Raw genomic sequence first — 20,111 nt, 5'->3', positions numbered from 1 at the left:
TGTATATATTTATACAGAGTCAGCTTATTGCCCGCACAATCTGGGTCCTCATTTTACCTACCTTTGAAAGGATGGAAGGCTGAGTCAACCTTGAGCCTGGTGAGATTTGAACTTGCAGTAATTGCAGGCAGCTGATGTTAATAACAGTGCTTTAGTCTGCTGCACCACCAGGGCTCTTTCCCTCAGGCTGGCCCCAATGATCCTCTCCTATCTCCTTCTCTCCCTCAGGCTTGCCCTACAGAGGCCTCTCCTATTTTATCCCCTTCTCTCCCTTTCAGGTGGGGAGTAGAATGTCTAAACTCCCAGCCCGCAGGCCAGATGAGTCACGCGCTGGCCACACCCAAGTGGCAGTTGGAACAGAGTTCTTTTCAGGTGGGGAGGGGGAGTAGAACGTCTAACTCCTTAGCATCAGTGTGTATTAATAATAATATAAAAAATACTAATGATCTGATGGTCATTTTGAAAAATCCTTTCTTAACAAGCACCTAGAAGCCAAGAAGAACATATGTGCCAAATTTCAAATTTGTAGGTTTTACGGTTCTGGAGATTTCGTGATGATATGTGAGTGGTATTTTGCTTTTATATATATAGATTAATCTTTGGAATGGCTTGCCTCCAGAAGTTGTGAGTGCTCCATCATTAGAAGGTTTTAAGAAAAGACTGGAGAGCCATTTGCCTGAAATGGTATAGGGTTTCTTGCATGAGCAGGGGGTTGGACTAGAGGACCTCTAAGGTCCCTTCCAACTCTATTATTCTGTAATACTCTAAGGTAATTCAGCAGAAGCTCCTAATCCATTTTTTTTTAATAATAGTAAAAACATGGAGGTGCAGGGGAAGCATTTCTCTAAGCCCAAATACCTGTTTTTCTTGGTCCAGGATGCCTTACAGAAACTGGCTGAAATTCTCCTTCAAATATTTTGTTTAATATATTTGTGTATTAAATGTGTGCACCATTTTACTCTCAGCCACTCTGCGTGATTCTCGAAGTCAAAATGCAGAAAAATAACAATAAAGCAAGGAACACAACAATAGACAAGGAACCATTGGTTATATACAATATATATCCACACTACCCAGAAGGAACTTCCACGATGCTAATTAAAAAAAAATTATTTTCAGTTGCTGCAAACTCTTATTTTTAACTAGATCATTTGTACTATGATAATGTCAAGGCTCCGACTAACAAACCCAAGCACTTCTTCGGTTTGAAGTTGACAGATAATTGGCATTCATTTTGCTTGTAGCGAAACCAACCTTCTGCATCCTGATCTCAGTCGTCATTTTTCCCAACCAGAAGGCAGGGCAAGACTCCTTTCTAAAAATGGGCAATCACATTCTCTGCACTGGTATTTTTATACCCTCCCTGCTATTTCTGTATTCCCAAAGTAACTGCTATTTCCTACTCATGTTTATATATATATAAAAAATCACCAGTCTGATTTGTTTGTTTTAGATGCTTATTTTAAACAATGTGTTAAGATCCTAGAGGACAATTTTGGCATCCTCCTTACAACATATGTATGTATGTAATGCAACAACCAAAAAAGCAATTATTCTTCCTGTATGCAAAAGACTTCAGTCAGGTTCATTCTGGTTCAGCAAAAACTCTTGTGTTCTTTTTCCATAAAATGTGAAAAAGCACCAGTTCAAAAAAAGGTTGGTTCAGAGAGAAAGAAAGAGGAGGGGGGGAGGAGGAGAGAGGAGGGGGGGAGAGAGGGAGAGAGAGGCCTTGCTTTCATATTTTCAGAACTGCACGCAACCTCCGTAACTACTACTACTACTACTACTACTACTTCCTCTTCTTCTTCTTCTTCTTCTTCTTCTTCTTCTTCTTCCTCTTCTTCTTCTTCTTCTTCTTCTTCTTCTTCTTCTTCTTCTTCTTCTTCTTCTTCCTCTTCTTCTTCTTCTTCTTCTTCTTCTTCTTCTTCTTCTTCTTCTTCTTCTTCTTCTTCTTCTTCTTCTTCTTCCTCTTCCTCTTCTTCTTCTTCTCCTCCTCCTCCTCCTCCTCCTCCTCCTCCTCCTCCTTTCTTCATCGAAATAGAGCTGGAAGGGACCTTGGAAATGTTCTAGTCCAGCTCCCTGCTCAAGCAGGAGATCCTATATACCCGTGATGGCGAACCTACGCCACGGGTGCCACAGGTGGCACACGGAGCCATATCTGTGGGCACGCGAGCGTTGCTCTACCTCAGTCCAGCACGCATGTGCGTGCTGGCCAGCTGATTTTCGGGTCTTCCGTGCCCACTGGAAGTCAGGAAACGGGCTGTTTCCAGGCCTCTGGAGGGCCTCTGGGGTGGGAGAAAGGCTGTTTTCACCTTCCCAAGGCTCCTAGAAAGGCTCTGGAGTCTGGAGAGGGCAAAAAAAATGGGCCTACTGGGCCCATCATACTATCGTGTGCCAAAAGCGGGGGGAGAGCGGGGGGGTCATGTGTGCATGCGGGGGGGATGGGGCGCATTGAATTATGGGTGTGGGCACACGCGCATGGAATCCCCCTCCCATTACCCCCGCTTTTGCCACGCGATGGCAAAAAGGTTAGCCATCACTGCTATATACCATTTCAGACAAGGGATTGTCCAGTCTCTCTTTAAAAACCTCCAGTGACGAAGCACCCACAACTTCTGAAAGCAAAGCTGTTCCACTGGTTAATTGTCCTCACTGTCAGGAAGTTTCTCCTTAATTCCAGGTTGCTTCTCTCCTTGATTAGTTTCCATCCATTGTTCCTTATCCTGCCCTCAGAAGCTTTGGAAAATAAGTTGACCCCCTCTTCTTTGTGGCAGCCTCTCAAATACTGGAAGACTGCTATCATGTCCTCCCTAGTCCTTCTTTTCTCTAGACTAGCCAAACTCAATTCTTGCAACTGTTCTTCATATGTTTTAGTCCCCAGGCCTTTAATCATCTTAGTTGCTCTTCTTTGCACTTTTTCCAAAGCCTCAACATCTTTTTGTAATGTGGTGACCAAAAGTGGATGCAGTATTCTATGTGTGGCCTTACTAGGGATTTATAAAGTGGTAATAATAGAATAGAATAGCATAACAGAGTTGGAAAGGACCTTGGAGGTCTTGTAGTCCAATCCCCTGCTTAGACAGGAAACCCTCTACCACTTCAGACAAATGGTTGACCAATCTCTTCTTAAAAACTACCAGTGTTGGAGCATTCACAACTTCTGGAAGCAAGTTGTTCCCTCTGATTAATTGTTCTCCCTGTGTGCATAAGTGCACCAGCGTGCCTACCGTCCCTGTCCTAATATTCCTTTCTACTTACTCTTTTCATGTATTCAAATTGTTTATACTTTTACGTGTTATTTTATATATGCTTGACAAATAAACTTATGATTATGATTGTTCTCCACCCATTGCTTCTTGTCCTGCCCTCAGGTGCTTTGGAGGGCAGCTTGACTCCCTCTTCTTTGGGGCAGCCCCTGAAATACTGGAACACTGCTATCATGTCTCCCTTAGTCCTTTTCTTCATCAAACTAAATATACCCAGTTCCTGCAACCATTCTTCATATGTTTTAGTCTTCAGTCCCCTAATCATCTTTGTTGCTCTTCTCTGTATTCTTTCTAGAGTCTCAACATCTTTTTTACATCGTTGCAACCAAAACTGAATGCAATATTCCACGTGTGACCTTACCAAGGCATTATAAAGTGGTATTAACACTTCACGTGTTACTGCTTAATTGTTTTCACCTTCAAGAAATTCCTGCTTAATTCCAAGTTGCTTCTCTCCTTGGTAAGTTTCCATTCATTGTTTCTTGTCCTGCCCTCAGATGCTTTGGGGGAAATAGTTTGATCTCCTCATCTTTGTGCAGCCCCTCAAATATTGGAATACTGCTGTCATGTCTCCCCTAGTCCTTCTCTTCATCAAACTAAATAAACCCAGTTCCTGCAACCGTTCTTCATATGTTTTAGCCTCCAATCCCTTCATCATCTTTGTTGCTAATACTTCAGGTGATTTTGATTCTACGCAACCAAATTTATTTTTGATTTATACAACCAAAGATTGCATTAATTTTTGGGTTTTTTTGGCTGCTGCCACACGCTGCAGGCTCATGTTTAAGTGATCGTCCACTACGACCCCTATCCCAGCCTAAACCAGGAGCCTGGTGGTGCAGTGGACTAAACTACTGTTAAAGTAGTATTTAGCTGCCAGCTGTCTGCAATTACTGCGAGTTCAATTCTCACCAGGCTCAAGGTTGACTCAGCCTTCCATCCTTCCGAGGTAGGTAAAATGAGGACCCGGTTTGTGGGGGCAATAAGCTGACTTTGTATAAAATAGAACACCGCTTAGGGGGGGCCCAAAAGCCCTACTAAGCAGGTATATACAAAAAGTATGAAGGCTATTGCTTAAAAGAATTGTAAGCCGCCCTGAGTCTCCAGAGAAGGGCGGCATATAAATCAAACAGATAGATAGATAGATAGATAGATAGATAGATAGATAGATAGATAGATAGATAGACCATTTGCCCCTGAACAACAACCCTGTAAGGTAGGTTGAGCTGAAAAAGAGAGTTAGAAAAGCCTATGGCTGATTCTCAAGCCATCCAGGGCTGCCCCTTGGGTCTCCCCTCCTTTTGGTTCAGCCCCTACCCCACGACCCCTCCCTAGGCGTTGCCAGAGGCAAATCTCCCCCCCACCCCCCCATCATCCCAGGTTGCACCAGTCCCTGGAGGGCTTTGCAGAGCTGCGGGGATACAAACCGAAGGGTTAATCCGATAGAGTGGCCGGCTGCTAGAGCGGCCATCCCTGCTTTTGGCGAGGGTGTGTGTGTGTGTGTGTGTGTTGGGGGGGGGATCCCTGGCAAGGAGCAGCCCCCTCCCTCCCTCCCTTTTCCGCCTTCACCCTCCATTCCTGCAGCTCCTTTGCAGAGAGCGCTTCTTCGGGATTTCGCCTTTGCAATTGCGCGGGGCGGAGGCATTGAGGGGGGGTGCAAGACGACCCGCTGCCCAAGTGAGTGAAAAAAACCCTCACCCTCCCCAAAAGCGCAGAAACGGGGGTGCAAGATTGCTCCGCGGAGCTGAGAAGGCGTCGATCAAAATAGCCCTTTTTTTGGGGGGGGGGGAAACCTTGCTGCAAAGCGACTCCCCCCCCACTCCCCCACCCCATAGCAGGTGGGCCAAGCTCAGCCTCCCCCCCCCCGCCACTCCACTCCCCGCTGGAGAAAGGCTTGCAAAAGGGCTGGCCCGGTTCCAACCGGTCTTCGGGGAAAGGCTTGGATCCCGATCCCATGGTGCTCAGCCGGCTGGGGAGGATGGGGGTTGGAATCGCATCCCGCTCGGAAGCTCCCCACTGCTCTGGGGGAGGGTTGTGTTAAAGAGGGGAGAGTGATGTTTTCGGCCAAATGTTTTGGAGCCCAACAAAATTGGGTTTGTTTGCAGAAGATGCTGATCTGATATATATATATATATCAATAACAGAGTCGGAAGGGACCTTGGAGGTCATTTAGTCCAACCCTCTGCTCACGCAGGAGACCTATACTAGGGATTCGAACCTCCGAACTGCCGAATTTTCTGATAGACAAGCTCAGTGTCTTAGCCACTGAGCCACCTAGATAGATAGTTAATGGAACTATCGTTTGTTGACCATTGTTTCTCAACCTTGGCCAAGGTTGAGAAACAATGATTTAGATCAGGGGTCATCAATCTTTCAGATCTCAGGGACCACTGAATTCATAATTTTAAATCCCGCGGACCACTAATATGAATTTTTTTAAACGATAAATAGTATTTAGTGCAATATAAAAAATGCAAATCATTTTTCTCTGGACCACCAAAATTTTCTCATGGGCCACTGGTTGGTGACCACTGATTTAGATTATCATTGATTTATTCCATTATTTTCGTTGACATCTAGGGAGAAGGCTGTACCCCATTGGCAGCACTGGTGCGAGTCTTGGAAACGTTTGCCCTCCACCGTCCCAAAAGGACTCCCTGGTGGACATCAAGGAAGGAACCCCAGTTTGGGCCTGAGATGGGATAAGAACCCCTCCCATGGCCTCCAGCAAAGCGATCCGGAAAGAAAGGGGGGCTCCCTCGTCCCTGCACCTCCCAATCCAGGCTGCTCAAGGAAAGAGAGTCAAAATGGAGGAGAAGGAAACGGCCTGTGCCAAGCTGGCCGAGCGAGTCCAGAAGGAATCCTGCGTCGTCCAGGCTGGTGGCCCCACGGAAATACCGAGACAGGGGTCCCCACTGCAGATCAAGCAGGAACCGGACGAGGGCCTGGCCCAGCGCTGGGAAGCCCAGTGGCAGAATTTCTTGAAGATGGTGCAGGCCCCGCATCCCGGTTGGGGCTCACCTCCGTTGCCAGAACTGGTGGCTTTTAGCGACTCCAAACGGATCCAACCCACTGGCGGGACGACTCCGCAGGTCTTTGGCTGGAAAGTGAAGGAGGAAGTCTGCGAGGAAGAGATGGGGAACACGGAGGCCCAGAGGCAGCTCTTCCGGCATTTTTGCTACCAGGATGCCGAAGGACCCCGCGAAGTCTGCAGCCGTCTCCGGGAGCTCTGCCACCGGTGGCTGAAGCCGGAGAGGCACACCAAGGAGCAGATCCTGGAGACTCTGGTGCTGGAGCAGTTCCTGGTCATTCTGCCCCCGGAGATACAAGGCTCCGTCAGGGACCGGGGACCGGAGAGTTGTGCCCAGGCGGTGGCCCTTGCTGAGGGCTTCCTCCTAAGGCAGAAGGAGGCCCAGTTGGTGAGCGTTGGCCCCATCTTCTGTTTCCCATCTTGTCTTGGTGGATTGGCCTATAGAGCTTGTGTCGGCCTCCTGTAGTTATGATGGGCTGTTTAAGGAACATTGAACTGTGCCCTGAGACAGGGGCATTGTCACTGCCCCCCGCAAAAGCTGAGGGTAGCCCCCAGAAGCCCATCAAAAATGCTTAGCAATTTGATATATTTTTTGTGTCTTTTAGTCAGTCTTCACTCCTGGCGACCTCACAGACAATCCCCTGTAGTTTTCTTGGCTAGATTTTTTTTGGAAGTGAATTTTCCTTGCCTGTTTTCTAGGGCCGAGAGCGACTTGCCCCCCCAGACGTTCAGCTGGCTTCATACCTAAAACAGGATTAGAACTCAGGATCTCTTCATTCGTAGCTCAGGGTACTACACTAAACTGACTGTCTAGCTGGCACAGTGTTGTTCTCAGCTTTGGCTGGGTGGACTTTAATGTCAGGATTCCAAGCAACATACCCACAGCAAGCAAAACTCCGAGGCAGGTAGATTCCTCAAAGAATAGCTTTATTGGATATGCCATATTAGCCCAGGCTGGTGAAAACCGACTCCCACAGTTTTCACCTAATTAAAAGTAGAAGTTTTTCACTTTCTCAAAACGATCGGTCACATGGTCCAATCAGGACACAGTCCAGTTGCTAGGTGACCTCAGTCCCCTCCTTCCAAGCACCTGCTGGAACGTCCTTGGTTCCCAAGAGAAAGTGTTTTGTTTTGGCTACAAACCCCCAGCTATCTCTACTTCCCCCTCCCTATCCCTTAGTCCCAGTTGTGGCAACCCTGAAGCCTCAAAATGGCCTCAGGTCAGCTTCAGGGTTGACTGGCAGCCCCTCCTTAACTGAAAAGGACCTCCTACAGAAAGAAGAAACCAAAGTGAGGTTAGTCACAATTCAACCTAATCCCTGGTCCCCCCCCTCCCCCCCAGGCTTCTGGGGATAGATGTCATGAAGTTGCTGATTGATTGATTGATTCGATTTATATGCCGCCCTTCTCCAGAGACTCGGGGCGGCTTACAATGCGTTAAGCAATAGCCTTCATACGTTTGTATAGGGCTTTTGGGCCCTCCTAAGCAGTGTTCGTTTTTATACAAAGTCATCTTATTGCCCCCACAATCTGGGTCCTCATTTTACCTACCTCGGAAGGATGGAAGGCCGAGTCAACCTTGAGCCTGGTGAGAATTGAACTCGCAGTAATTGCAGGCAGCTGGCAGCTAAGTGCTATTTAACAGCACTTTAGTCCGCTGTGCCATCAAGGCTTAACTAACCTATCGGCCTTCACTTCCCAACTCTTGACCCAAATGGCCTCAGAAAGTGGGTACCCCTTCCAGTACACAAAGTACTGTAATTGACCCCTCCCTATACAGCCTAGAGTCTTAATTTTTTCCACTTCAACTCCCAGAATTCCCCAGCCAGCCATGCTAAATTCTGGGAGTTGAAATCCACACATCTTAAGAGTTGCCCAGGTGGAGAAACACCAGTATAGCAAATCGTTGGTGGGAATCTGTAAATAAATAAATACAAGATGGTGCATGTATTTAATTGAATTCAAATTGTATGTGAAGTGATGTCAGATTTAGGTTTCATCCTGGCTACTCCCATTTTCCAGAGCCATTAATAGAACAAATGGAGCCCTTAGTTTGGAAAAAGGTGGGCAGAAAAGTTTGATCTTTTTTTTAAAGCTTTATGATTTTGCTTCCCAAGAAACTGTTGTGAACAGGTGCTGTTCGGATAGCTCCGACTACAACTCCCATCAATGCCACACTTTGGTGGCCACTGTTGGCTGTGGCTGATGAGAATTGTAGTGCAACACATCTCAAGGGCATTACGGTAGTAACGAAGAGCTGATTTCATAACCTGTAATTACCCAGAATAGGGACGCAGTGGCTAAGATGCTGAGCTTGTCGATCGAAAGGTCGGCAGTTCAGTGGTTCGAATCTTTGGTGCTGCGTAACAGGTTACGCTCCTGTTACTTGTCCCAGCTTCTGCCAACCTAGCAGTTCGAAAGCACGTAAAAAATGCAAGTAGAAAAATAGGGACCACCTTTGATGGGAAGGTAACAGCGTTCCGTGCGCCTTTGGCATTTAGTCATGCCAACCACATGACCATGGAGACATCTTCAGACAGCGCTGGCTCTTTGGCTTTGAAACGGAGATGAGCACAGCCTCCTAGAGTCAGGAACAACTAGCACATAAAGGAGAACCTTTATTTTACCTTAATTCCCAGAAAAAAGTTTTTTGACGCAAATGCTCTCGTTATTACAGCCAATAAGAACATATTTGAACCAGGCTTCACATGAATATCAATATTTTAATATGAATTTCATCTATCACACTGTCAGCAATTTGATTCAGGGCAGCACTGCACATTTGAAGATCCTAAATGTTTTTAAATGGCTTGGGACCAGGTGTTCTTTCCCAGCTACGGACCCCAAAGAACACAGCACACATAGTCTGTGCCAAACTTAAATTTACTAAAATAACTCAGTTTCTTCCAAACAAAGGCTATTAATAAACTTTCTTAACCTTAGCCTACAAGAAACCAAAGATAAAGTAATCACAATCTTACTAAGGTTGGCAGAAAGCCCAGAAGCAATTTTGCAGAGAATCCAGATGCAAAGGAAAATGAACTAAAGTTGTTCCCTACAAATTGCTTCAGTCGGTGTTCCTCCTTAAATAGGCTAAGGGAATGGCCAATTAGCCCCAAGCCTTACTCTCGAGGAGACCTCTTCCTGAGGAGCCACTCTTGCCTTTTGGCAGCATCAAGAAGAGGCTCCTCCTCTTTGTCCTCTTCACTTAAAGGAGCTTCTGGAGGTTCTGGCTGAATCCCTGCCTCTGGCACCACATCTTCTCCCGCCTCCTCATTGTCTGACTCAAGTGCCAGCTGCACAGGCTGCTGGCGCAGCACCACACCAGCCTCCTCGCTGTCAGAATCAGCTACAATCCGCACAGGCCGCGTACGGGCCACAACGCCAGGTTATCTGAGGGACCATCTCTTGCCGGTCACATCTACCCAACCCATCAGAGCAGGGAGGCAGGGAATGTTGCAAGTCCAATTCCCAAGGGAGATACACCTGGTGGGACCCAGAAGAAGGGTCTTCTCTGTGGTGGCTCCCTCTCTCTGGAACATCATTCCCCCAGAGATTAGGACGGTCCGCACTCTAATACTCTCCCGGAAGGCGCTGAAGGCCTGGTTCTCTTAGCTGGCCTGGGGAACCCAGAGTGGGATGGAGCCCATTAAATGGCTCGTGTGATTGGCTGTTGCCAGGGCAGGGGGGGTGGGAGACGGGGGGCTGATTTTGTTATGTTGTACTATATGAATTTATTTGATTCTTTTTGTTTGTTTTTTTGTTTTAAATGTGGTCTTTTATTCTGTAAGCCGCCTTGAGTCGCCATGGACGAATAGGCAATATAAATTCAGTAAATAAATAAATCTGAATCCTGGTGGCTTTGAGGGCATTTTTGACAACCATACATGTTGTCTTCGACTTACAACCACAATCGAGCCTACCATTTCGATTGCTGATCAAGACAGTGGCTTAAGTGAGTGTTGCCCCATTTTGCGACCTCTCTTGCCAGAGTCGTTAAGTGAATCGCTGCTGCTGTTAAGTTAGCAACACAGTTGTAAAGCAAATCTGGCTTCCCCATTGACGCTGCTTGTCAGAAGGTCGCAATTTCAGTACCGTTGTAACTTTGAATGGTCACTAAACAAATGGTTGTAAGTCAAGGACTACCTGTATTAGATTTTTTTTTTTTTTTTTGCCATCGTTTTCTTCAGGATGATTTTTTTTTCTTCCAAATTTCCTATCTAGAGATTTCCTTTATTTATTTATTTATATATAAATTTTCTTACTTCTTCGTAGGGTCTATGTGTGTTTTTCTTCTAGCCAGGCTACGTAGGGAAAACCTGGCTAGAAGAAAAACATATATATATATATATATATATATATATATATATATATATATATATATATATATATATATGCCGCCCTTCTCCGGAGACTCAGGGCGGCTTACAATGCGTTAAGCAATAGCCTTCATACTTGTGTATATTTTATACAAAGTCAGCTTATAGCCCCCACAAACCGGGTCCTCATTTTACCCACCTTAGAAAGGATGGAAGGCTGAGTCGACCTTGAGCCTGGTGAGAATTGAACTCGCAGTAATTGCAGGCAGCTGGATGTTAAATGCTGCCTTAGTAGGAGGCATTAGCCTCCTACGCCACTCAGGCTTGGCCTGAGTCCCTTCGTTTTCCAAGTTCAGCTTAACTTGGCTAGGTGGCACTGCCTGCTTCAGTTTACTTTCCCAGGGTTAATAAAAACAGGATTGTAATGTTTTTCAAATTGTCCATATTTTTGTTTCTGTATCACGGGTTCCTTTGAACTGATGGGCTGGTCCTTTCTTTGTTCTTTCAGGGTCAGGATTGCTTTGAGGAAATGACGGTGAATCTTCCAAGGATCCATCAGGTCTGCCTGGGGGCTTCTCGAAAGCTAGGTACTGTAAAGGATGGGGTTTTCCCCTCCCCGCCCCGTATTCTAATCTATTGATAGAACAGCCTGATCCACCTTACAGGGTGGTTGTTTTAAGGGAAATAGGAAGTAGGAATAAAGATGCGGTAAAAACAGGGGTGCTATTCAGCAGGTTCGGGAGAACCGGTAGCAGAAATTTTGAGTAGTTCGGAGAACCGGCAAATACCACCTCTGGCTGGGCCTAGAGTGGGGTGGGAATGGAGATTTTGCAATATCATTCCCCCAGGAGTGGGGAGGGAATGGGGATTTTGCAGTATTCTTCCCCTGGAGAGGGAAGGGAATGGGGATTTTGCAGTATCTTTCCCCTGGAGTGGGGAGGGAATGGGGATTTTGCAGTATTCTTCCCCTGGAGTGGGGAGGGAATGGGGGTTTTGCAGTATCCTTCCCCTGGAGTGGGAAGGGAATGGGGATTTTGCAGTATCCTTCCCCTGGAGAGGGCAGGCAATGGGGATTTTGCAGTATCCTTCCCCTGGAGTGGGGAGGGAATGGGGATTTTGCAGTATCCTTCCCCTGGAGTGGGGAGGGAATGGGGATTTTGCAGTATCCTTCCCCTGGAGTGAGGAGGGAATAGGGATTTTGCAGTATCCTTCCTCTGGAGAGGGGAGGGAATGGGGATTTTGCAGTATCCCTGCCACGCCCACCAAACCACACCAGGCCCACCAAACCACGCCCACAGAACTGGTAGTAAAAATATTTGAATTCCATCACTGGGTAACAATCAAATAAACCAACCGAAGTGGGTGCTCCATCAGTGGAGGTTTTTAAGAAGAGATTGGGCAGCCATTGGTTTGGATGGTACAGGGTCTCCTGCTTCAGTAGGTGGGGGGGGGGTTGGACTAGATGACCTCCAAGGTCCCTTCCAACTCTGTTATTCTATTGATGTGCAGCAAACGAAACAGAAGATGAGGAATGGAAAGGAGGCTGATCAGATCTATTGATTGATTCTGTGCCATGAAGTCACTGTGGACTCTCAGCCACCACACAGATAAATTTTCTAAGCTTACAAATAAAACTAGAACATTTTGCATCGTTCATTTATTGATTTATGTGGCCCAGTGGTTAGAGTGCAGTACGGCAGGCTACTTCTGCTGCCTGCAATTTGGCAGTTCAAATCCCACCAGGCTCAAGGTTGACTCAGCCTTCCATCCTTCCGAGGTGGGTAAAACGAGGACCCAAATTGTTGGGGGCCAATACGCTGACTCTGTAAACCGCTTAGAGAGGGCTGTAAAAGCACTGTGAAGCGGTATATAAGTCTAAATGCTATTGCTATGTGGTTGCTAAGAGTCAACACCAAGTTGACGGCCCACATCAATCAATACATCCGTCAAGATTATAGACGATGAAAAAAATTACAGTGTATTAGCTTAGAGGCAGTACAGGTAATCGATTTACAATAGTTCATTTAGTGACTATTTAAAGGTATAACGCCACTGAAAAAAATGACATATGACAGTATTGCATGCTTATAACTATTGCAGCATCCCCATGGTTACATGATCAAAATTGAGAGCACCAAGGACTGCTTGGTTTACGTGATTCTGGCGTAGGTTGGAAAACTGCTGTTTTGCCAGAGTAAACATGCCGATTTCGGACTCAGAGGTAATGAAGACACAGATGAGGTGAAAACTAAAGGGATTTATTGAAAAAGCCCGGAGGAGTAGCAGAAACTTAATTAAAGGATGATTCGCAGAAAGGATAAAGAGTCTTTTAACTTTTTTCAGGTGCTGGAAACGCCATCTTCTCCAGCCCAGGAAATGAGAACAGACACTCAAGAGTTCTGCCTCTTGAGAAAGTTTTGTGGACTGCCATTTTACGATTTTTTCATTTGGCACTTCTATTACTTACCTTCATTAATTATCAACACTCGAAGCATCTCTCTGTCTGAGGGCAGCTTTGTACATTTCTACCTTCCTCGCCTTCCTTTGACAGGGCTGCCCTAAGTTTCATAAATCAGTAGATTCATTCGTAAATTCATTCGTTTGTTTTATGGCTTTAAACCGTTCAAAAGTATCTGGGCTAGTTTAGCTCAAGTTTAACCTTACAGATGCAATAAAATAAAATAAAAAGAAATGATTTTTTTAAAAAAATCTGCGACAGTAAATTAAAATTAGCACATGTCCAAGGTGGAAACTAATCAAGGAGAGAAACAACCTAGAACTAAGGAGAAAAATTTCCTGACAGTAAGAACAATTGATCAGTGGAACAACTTGCCTCCAGAAGTTGCGAATGCTCCAACACTGGAAGTTTTTAAGAAGATATTGAACAATCATTTGTCTGAAATGGCATGGGGTTTCCTGCTTGAGCAGCAAGATAGACTAGAACAGGGGTCCCCAACGCCTGGGCCAAGGGACACTACTGGGCTGTGGCCTATTTGCGAGTTGAAGATTAGGAACTAAGTTTGTAAGCCCTTCCCAATGTGGTGCCTATATTTCCCATCCTCCTCAGGAACCATGGGCAGCGGAGTGGAGGTGAAGGTAGAAATCTGATTTGAACAGCATCGAGTTAGGGAAGGCTGCTGATAAAAGTACCGGCAATCGTGACTGTAATGGAGCCTGCCCATTATAGTCATATATATGATCCTAAAATTTTAAAAGGGTTATTTTAAGGGTAATGGGTTTTAAATATTTCGGGAAGCCAATTGGATTTAATTCTGTTTTAAGTTATTTTAAATTTTGTATTGTATGTATTTTAATTTGGTTGTGCACCGCCCTGAGTCCTTCGGGAGAAGGGCGGTATACAAATTTAAATAATAATAATAATAATAATAATAATAATAATAATAATAATATGGGTTATCATAACCAACCTGATTTTTTGTGGTTGTTAAACAAATCACCCCAGTCATTAAGTGAAGCCAGTCATTAAGTAAACTCTGTGATTGTTCAACGAACGCTTTGCTCACTACGGGTTATTTTTGTCCCAAATTGGAAACAAACAGCAGTTTTTGGCAAAAACGTTGTAAATTGCAGTCATGCAACTATGGGACTCCGCAAACAAGCCGTAAATGTGGGCTGGTTGCTGAGCTCCCCAATGTGGTCATATGGGGGCGGGGAGCAGCCATTGGAACCCTGGAACAGGTCAAGTCTACCTGTAAACTTTATGCACACATTCACCATGTCCTTCTACTCTTCCTCCTGCAGGGGGCAGGCTGTTGAATGAACAGGAGCGGCCACCTCTCTGGGCCCAAGATTACCGAGAGTCTGCCGGCAGGACATCGCTCCCAAAGAATCAGGACAGCCTCTTGCCACGGCCCGGATTGGGCAAAATTTCAGAGAACGAGCTGATGAGGCCCGAAAGATCTTCGGGCTCCCTTCCGACCAAGCGAGGCTCTGAAGCGATCCCATGCAGAGTGGGCTACAAAGATCTCGGCGGGATCCTTTTCCAGGAGAGGATCCAAGAGAGCCCCCGGCAGAAGCGCTGCGTCGTGCTCCGCCGGCGGATCCACACGGAGGAGCGTCTCTACAAGTGCCAGGATTGCTGGAAGAGCTTTGACCACCGTTCCCACTTCATCCGCCACAAGAAGATCCACACGGGCGAGAAGCCCTTCCAGTGTGCCGACTGCGGGAAGAGCTTCAACCGGAACTCGAACCTCACCACCCACATGCGGACTCACACGGGCGAAAAGCCCTACAAGTGCTTGGACTGCGGCAAGAGCTTCCGGTGGAGCTCGGATTTCATCGTCCACGAGCGGACTCACACCGGGGAGAAGCCCTACAGCTGTGCGGACTGCGGGAAGGCCTTCCGCCGCAGCTCCAACCTCACGGCCCATGAGCGGACGCACCGGGGCGAGAAGCCCTACAAGTGCTTGGACTGCGGGAAAAGCTTCACCCGAGGCCTCTACCTGATTGCACACAAAAAGACGCACTTGGGGGAGTGAGCGGGCGTGAGCGAGAATCGGTTAGCGGTGCGTCCTCCTTGGACTTTTCCTGGGGGGAGGAGAGTTCATCAAACGTTTCATCTGAATTGCATCCATGGCAGTTTTCAGCTCATCGTGGGAGGGCGGCGGTGGGGAACAAAACAATCACTCCTGAGTTTGGGTTCAGGGCCCTGTCAGCATATCTCCAGATGACCCGGTGATGGATGAGATGTATGGTAGTCTCACCCCCGTGCAAGGTTGGCCCACTGAAGTTGCAAAAAAAAAAAAAAGTCAGCCGGAATTCATTTCGGCAGCCGGTCCTTCTGGCAAATCCTTTGCCCCAAGTCCGATTGATCAGTTTGGAGAATAGGTCAACTCGGCCTACGATAACCACGCTGGGGATGGCAGCTTCTCTCAAGGACGTGACTCACTACGGTGTGAGCAATTTGAATTGCCCGAAACCAAAATCGGGAGAGAGCTGGAGGCGAGCAAGGCCTTGTTAGGAAGACCAGTTATTCTGGGCTAAATGGTTTCTCCCATCGTGAAGCTGAGGGAGAAAGTCTTTAATTTTTAGATTGGCTGCAGTGCAGTGCTGCGGATTTCAACCCCAAAAGGATTTTGGAGCAGCGGAGAGACCTGCTTAACCCCCTTAAGAGCAGGGATCTCCTAATTTGGCCACTTTTAAGACTTGGGGACTTCAACTCCCAGAATTCCAGCATGGCCGGCTGAGGAATTCTGGGAGTTGAAGTTCATCAGGCTTAAAAGTGGCCATGTTTGAAGACCTCCAATTTAGAGCAACCATGGCTTTTTCTGTGGGGCAGCTGCAGAAGACCATAATGCCCAGCACCACCCCCTAATGCCACCGTTCCTTTACGGGGTGGCAGACCAGGGCTGTTTGCACTTAAGAGAAACCTTTTGGGATTTAGATCCAGAGAGCACTGCTCAGCTTTCCTCTTTTGATCTGCTTGTCATGTACCAGCTAGGAAGTAGAACGTCACTGTTGGGTCATTTTGGTTCTTCTCAAGTGATCTTCTCTTGGCTGCAGCCCACCCCTCTGTATTATGGGCATAGTAATACTGATTTACCATATAGTGTTTCAACCTTGGAGGCTTTAAAGATGTGTGGACTTCAACTCCCAGAATTCCCCAGCCAGCAAAGCCTCCTAAGGTCGAGAAACATTGCCATATGGTTCACTCTGAAGATTACACTCCTATTTCAAGATAAATATGCGTGAAGGGCTTTCCTTGCTCAAACGTGCTATACAAAGGCCAAGTATTTATTATAATTATTATTTTTTATGATTACCTGTCTCTTGAGAAGCTGGGGGGGGGGGGTCGGATTTAAGATATTCGGCGTGCCGAGCAGCGCCTCGGCAAATAAATTCTGCTTTTGCTCCGATAGCTATTCTGCTGTTCCATGCAAATGTGGCTTTTTAGCTTTGGGGAGGTGCCGAAAGAGGCTTTCACTTCAAAAAGGGGAGGAAAAAAAAAAAAACAGGGAAAAGGAGCATCCCTTCATGGAGGAGGAGGAGGAGGAGGAGGAGGAGGAGGAGGGATGATATGTCTAGCAAATGCAGAATAAATCCAATAAGCAGATACGAAAAGTCTGTCTAGTTTAATCGGGGGGTAGAAAAATCTGAATGGCCAAATCCATATTAGGGTACTACAGAATTACAACCACAATTGAGCCCAAGATTTATGTTGCCAAGCGAGACAGTTAAGTGAGTTTTGCCCCCATTTTACTTCTTCTCTTGGCCCAGCTGTTAAGCGAAGCATTGCAGTTGTTAAGTTAGGAACTCGGTTGTTAAGTGAATCTGGATTCCCCATTGACTTTGCTTGGTCAGATTGTCGCAAAAGGGGATAGCGTGACTGCGGGACACTGCCACCGTCGTAAATACGGAACAGCTGCCAAGCCTCTGAATCACGTGACCACGGGGATGCTGCAAGGGTCGTTAAGTGTGAAAAAGGATCCTAAAGTCCCTTTTTCTCCAGTGCCGTTGTAACTTTGAACGGTCACTAAGCGAATTGTTGTAAGTCGAGGACTACTACTGGTTCTACCAGCTCGAATCACAAAATAATATGCAACTTTTTTTTCAAAATGGTTTGCTCAGGCAGATCAACAAAACAAACCACAACCAAGGAGGGAGGAAAGTCACCGTCTATCACTGGGCACAATCAGGAACAGTACTGGGACTCCTCGATTTAAGACTATTAAGTTGTGACCGTTGTAAATCAAGTCACCCATACGGCCGATCCAATTTTATGGGGGTTTTTTTGCAGCAGCTGTCAGAACTCTGGAACAAGGTTGTAAGAACCTCAAGAGGGGTCAATTATACAGATAGTCCTCGACCTACGACCACAATTGAGCCCAAAATTTAAGTGAGACATATGTTCAGTGAGTTTTGCCCCGTTTTACGACTTTTCTTGCCACAGTGCTTAAGTGAATCATGGTTAAGTGACTACCTGTAAAACCAGTGCAATCCCCCAACCTACCCCCCAAAATTTAGCATAGTACTCCTCTACTTATAACCATTTGTTCAGCTACTGTTCAAAATTGCAACAGCACTGAAAAAATACCTCACACTTACGACCATCAGCATCTCTGCAACCACGTGCTCAGGATTCGGACTTGCCGAATAACTACATGCAAGTGACACATAGTTATGACAGTTGCAAAACCGCAGGGTCATGTGATCACCAAGTTTGGGAACTTCCCATCAGATTTCCAACAAGCGAAGTCAATAGGGGGAAGCTGATTCGTTTAACGACTGCGCAATTCACCATGCTTCGCTTAAAAACAAAGGCCATAAGGTCGTAAAATGGAACGCAACTCAACCGCCTCGCTTAGCAATGGAAATTCTGGTCTGGGTTGTGGTTGTTAAGTCGAGGACTGCCCGTAGTGTCGCTGTTAACTATTTGTGCAACATCCCTCATTGTAGCATTGACGAAAGGAATGAGCAACCATTTGTGGCTGTCAATCATGCGAGGTGATAACCTGGCCATAGCGAGTCGGGCGGCCATTTTCCTGCAATGCTTGTAGCCCTCTTAATTGGAAGAATCTGATTGGCTCCTGTAGGGGACAGAACGTTCAATTAGAACAGTGCTTTTCAAACTTGGCAAAACACGTGGACTTCAACTCCCAGAATCCTCTAGCCGCCACGCTGGCTGGGGAATTCTGGGAATTGAAGTCCAGGCCTTCAAGTGGCCAAATTTGAAACACGCTGAACTAGTAAGAAGACTCTATGCCCAAGTTCCACCCTCAGAAAATTTCAAGTGTGTGTCAAGAAGAGTCCTGAACTGGCATGGACAGGGAGAAGAAAAGAGGTAAACTCTGAATGTAGCATTATTTTTATTTATTTATTTTTTTTGCACCTATCCGCCTCTGCACAAGTTGTCGCCTCTGAATGGCTTCCCAGGACATTGTTCACAACCTTCTTGAGATTTGCTTGACGCACAGAGCTACTAGTCCTCATGAAAGTTAGAAAATGGTTGAGTCAACGTTTTCATGAGATTTTGGCAGGGGCCTGTTCTGTGAGCTTGCTGTTTAACTCCTGGACGTTTTGTTACCAGACTAGGTAACATCTTCAGTAGGAGTGGGGGGGGGTGTTGGCTGAAGTACCTTGTTCATTTATATAGGTTAGCGATGGCTAACCTTTTCCAGACTGAGTGCCCAAAGCGCGTGTGCGCGAACCCCCAAAATGCAATGCGTGCACGGCCCCCCCGCATGCACGCGTGACCTGTGTGCTTTGCGTGGCCCCGTGCATGCACCCTGCCCCTTTGCACCCTGCGCATGTGTACGTGGCCCCCACATGCACTCCCCCCCCGCACATGCACGACAGAGACCCAAAGACCGGCTGGCTGGCTGGTGGGAGGTACATGCGCGGCTGAGCTGGGACGATGGCCCACATACCCACAGAGGTTCGCCATCACGGATATAGGTCGTGAATGGTTGGTCTTGTGACTGGTCAAGGTACTTCACCCCAAAACCCCACAGATGATGTTACCCAGTTTGGTAAAAAAAAATCTGGGAACTAAACAGCAAGCTCGGACAACAGACCGTGGCCAAAACCTCGTGAAAATGTTGAATCCCTGCATTGTGAGGCACTTCTGCTTGTCTTTCGAGCCAACGCGGTTCATCTGTATGAAATGTATTCTTCCCGCTTCTTTCGCTCCCTTGTTTTCCGTCCCTCCTCCTCTTTTGACTATGGAATCCCCACAAAAGGCTTTATAATAAAACATGCTTTCCTCCCTACGGCAATGTGACGGTTGCGTATATATTCTCTTTTTTTAAAAAAAAATCATCCCTCAAGATCAGCGATCAGTCTCATTTTATTCGGCTTGTGTATACAGGTAGTCCTCAACTGACGACCACAATTGAGCCCAACATTCCTGTTGCGAGGCAAGACATTGGCTAAGTAAGTTTTGCCTCAGTTTACCACCTTTCTTGCCACAGTTCTTAAGCAAATCGCTGCTAGGAACACGGGTGTTCAGTGAATCGGCCTTCCCCGTTGACTTCGCTTGTCAGGAGGTCGCAAAAGGGGATCGCATAACCCCGGGACACTGCAACTGTCATAAATATGAACCAGTTGCCAAGCGGCTGAATTTTGACGACGTGACCATGGGGATGCTGCAACGGTCGTAAGTGTGAAGAACGGTCGTAAGTCACTTTTTTCAGTGCCTCTTAAAAACTTTGGTCACTAAACAAATGGTTGTAATTCGCGGACTAACCTGTACTCCATCCAGCCCATCAACAACTGGCAGAATTCAACACCATAGGACTGTGATGGCGAATCTATGGCACGTGTGCCACGGGTGGCAGGCGGAGTCATTGGTGGGAACACGAGCTCAGCTCCAGTGTGCATGCGCGCGCCGGCTAGCTGATTTTTGGGCGTTCTGGGCCCACTGGAAGTTGGCAAATGGGCCGTTTCTGGCCTCCGGGGGTGGGAAAGGCCGTTTTCGCCCTCCCCAGGCTCCGAGTCTCTGGAGCCTGAGGAGAGTAAAAAAACGGACCTACCGGG

At 46.7% G+C, this 20,111-nt stretch overlaps 1 protein-coding gene across 1 annotated transcript; it reads left to right on the top strand.

Moving 5' to 3' along the window:
* Positions 1–5,927: 5,927 nt before the first annotated feature.
* On the top strand, positions 5,928–15,115 carry LOC139311871 (zinc finger and SCAN domain-containing protein 31-like). The gene is made up of 4 exons (XM_070936396.1): positions 5,928–6,685; positions 11,125–11,203; positions 11,348–11,350; positions 14,379–15,115. The coding sequence occupies exons 1-4, from the start codon at positions 5,984–5,986 to the stop codon at positions 15,113–15,115; spliced, it is 1,521 nt and encodes a 506-aa protein (XP_070792497.1). The 5' UTR covers positions 5,928–5,983.
* The last annotated feature ends 4,996 nt before the right edge of the window (positions 15,116–20,111 follow it).

This window comes from Pituophis catenifer, unplaced genomic scaffold (genome assembly GCF_029215685.1).
Source record: "Pituophis catenifer annectens isolate HBS135680 unplaced genomic scaffold, rPitCat1.0.hap2 SCAF_2, whole genome shotgun sequence".
NCBI classification, from domain to species: Eukaryota; Metazoa; Chordata; class Lepidosauria; order Squamata; family Colubridae; genus Pituophis; species Pituophis catenifer.
This window is presented reverse-complemented; position numbering and strand designations above follow the sequence as displayed.

What these genes read in the sequence shown, in the direction of transcription:
- LOC139311871 (XM_070936396.1), top strand. Translation starts at nt 5,984, where the DNA reads ATGGCCTCCAGCAAAGCGATCCGGAAAGAAAGGGGGGCTCCCTCGTCC. An exon ending in GGCAGAAGGAGGCCCAGTTG is followed by an intron (nt 6,686 to 11,124) that starts GTGAGCGTTGGC and finishes TTGTTCTTTCAG; the next exon opens with GGTCAGGATTGCTTTGAGGA.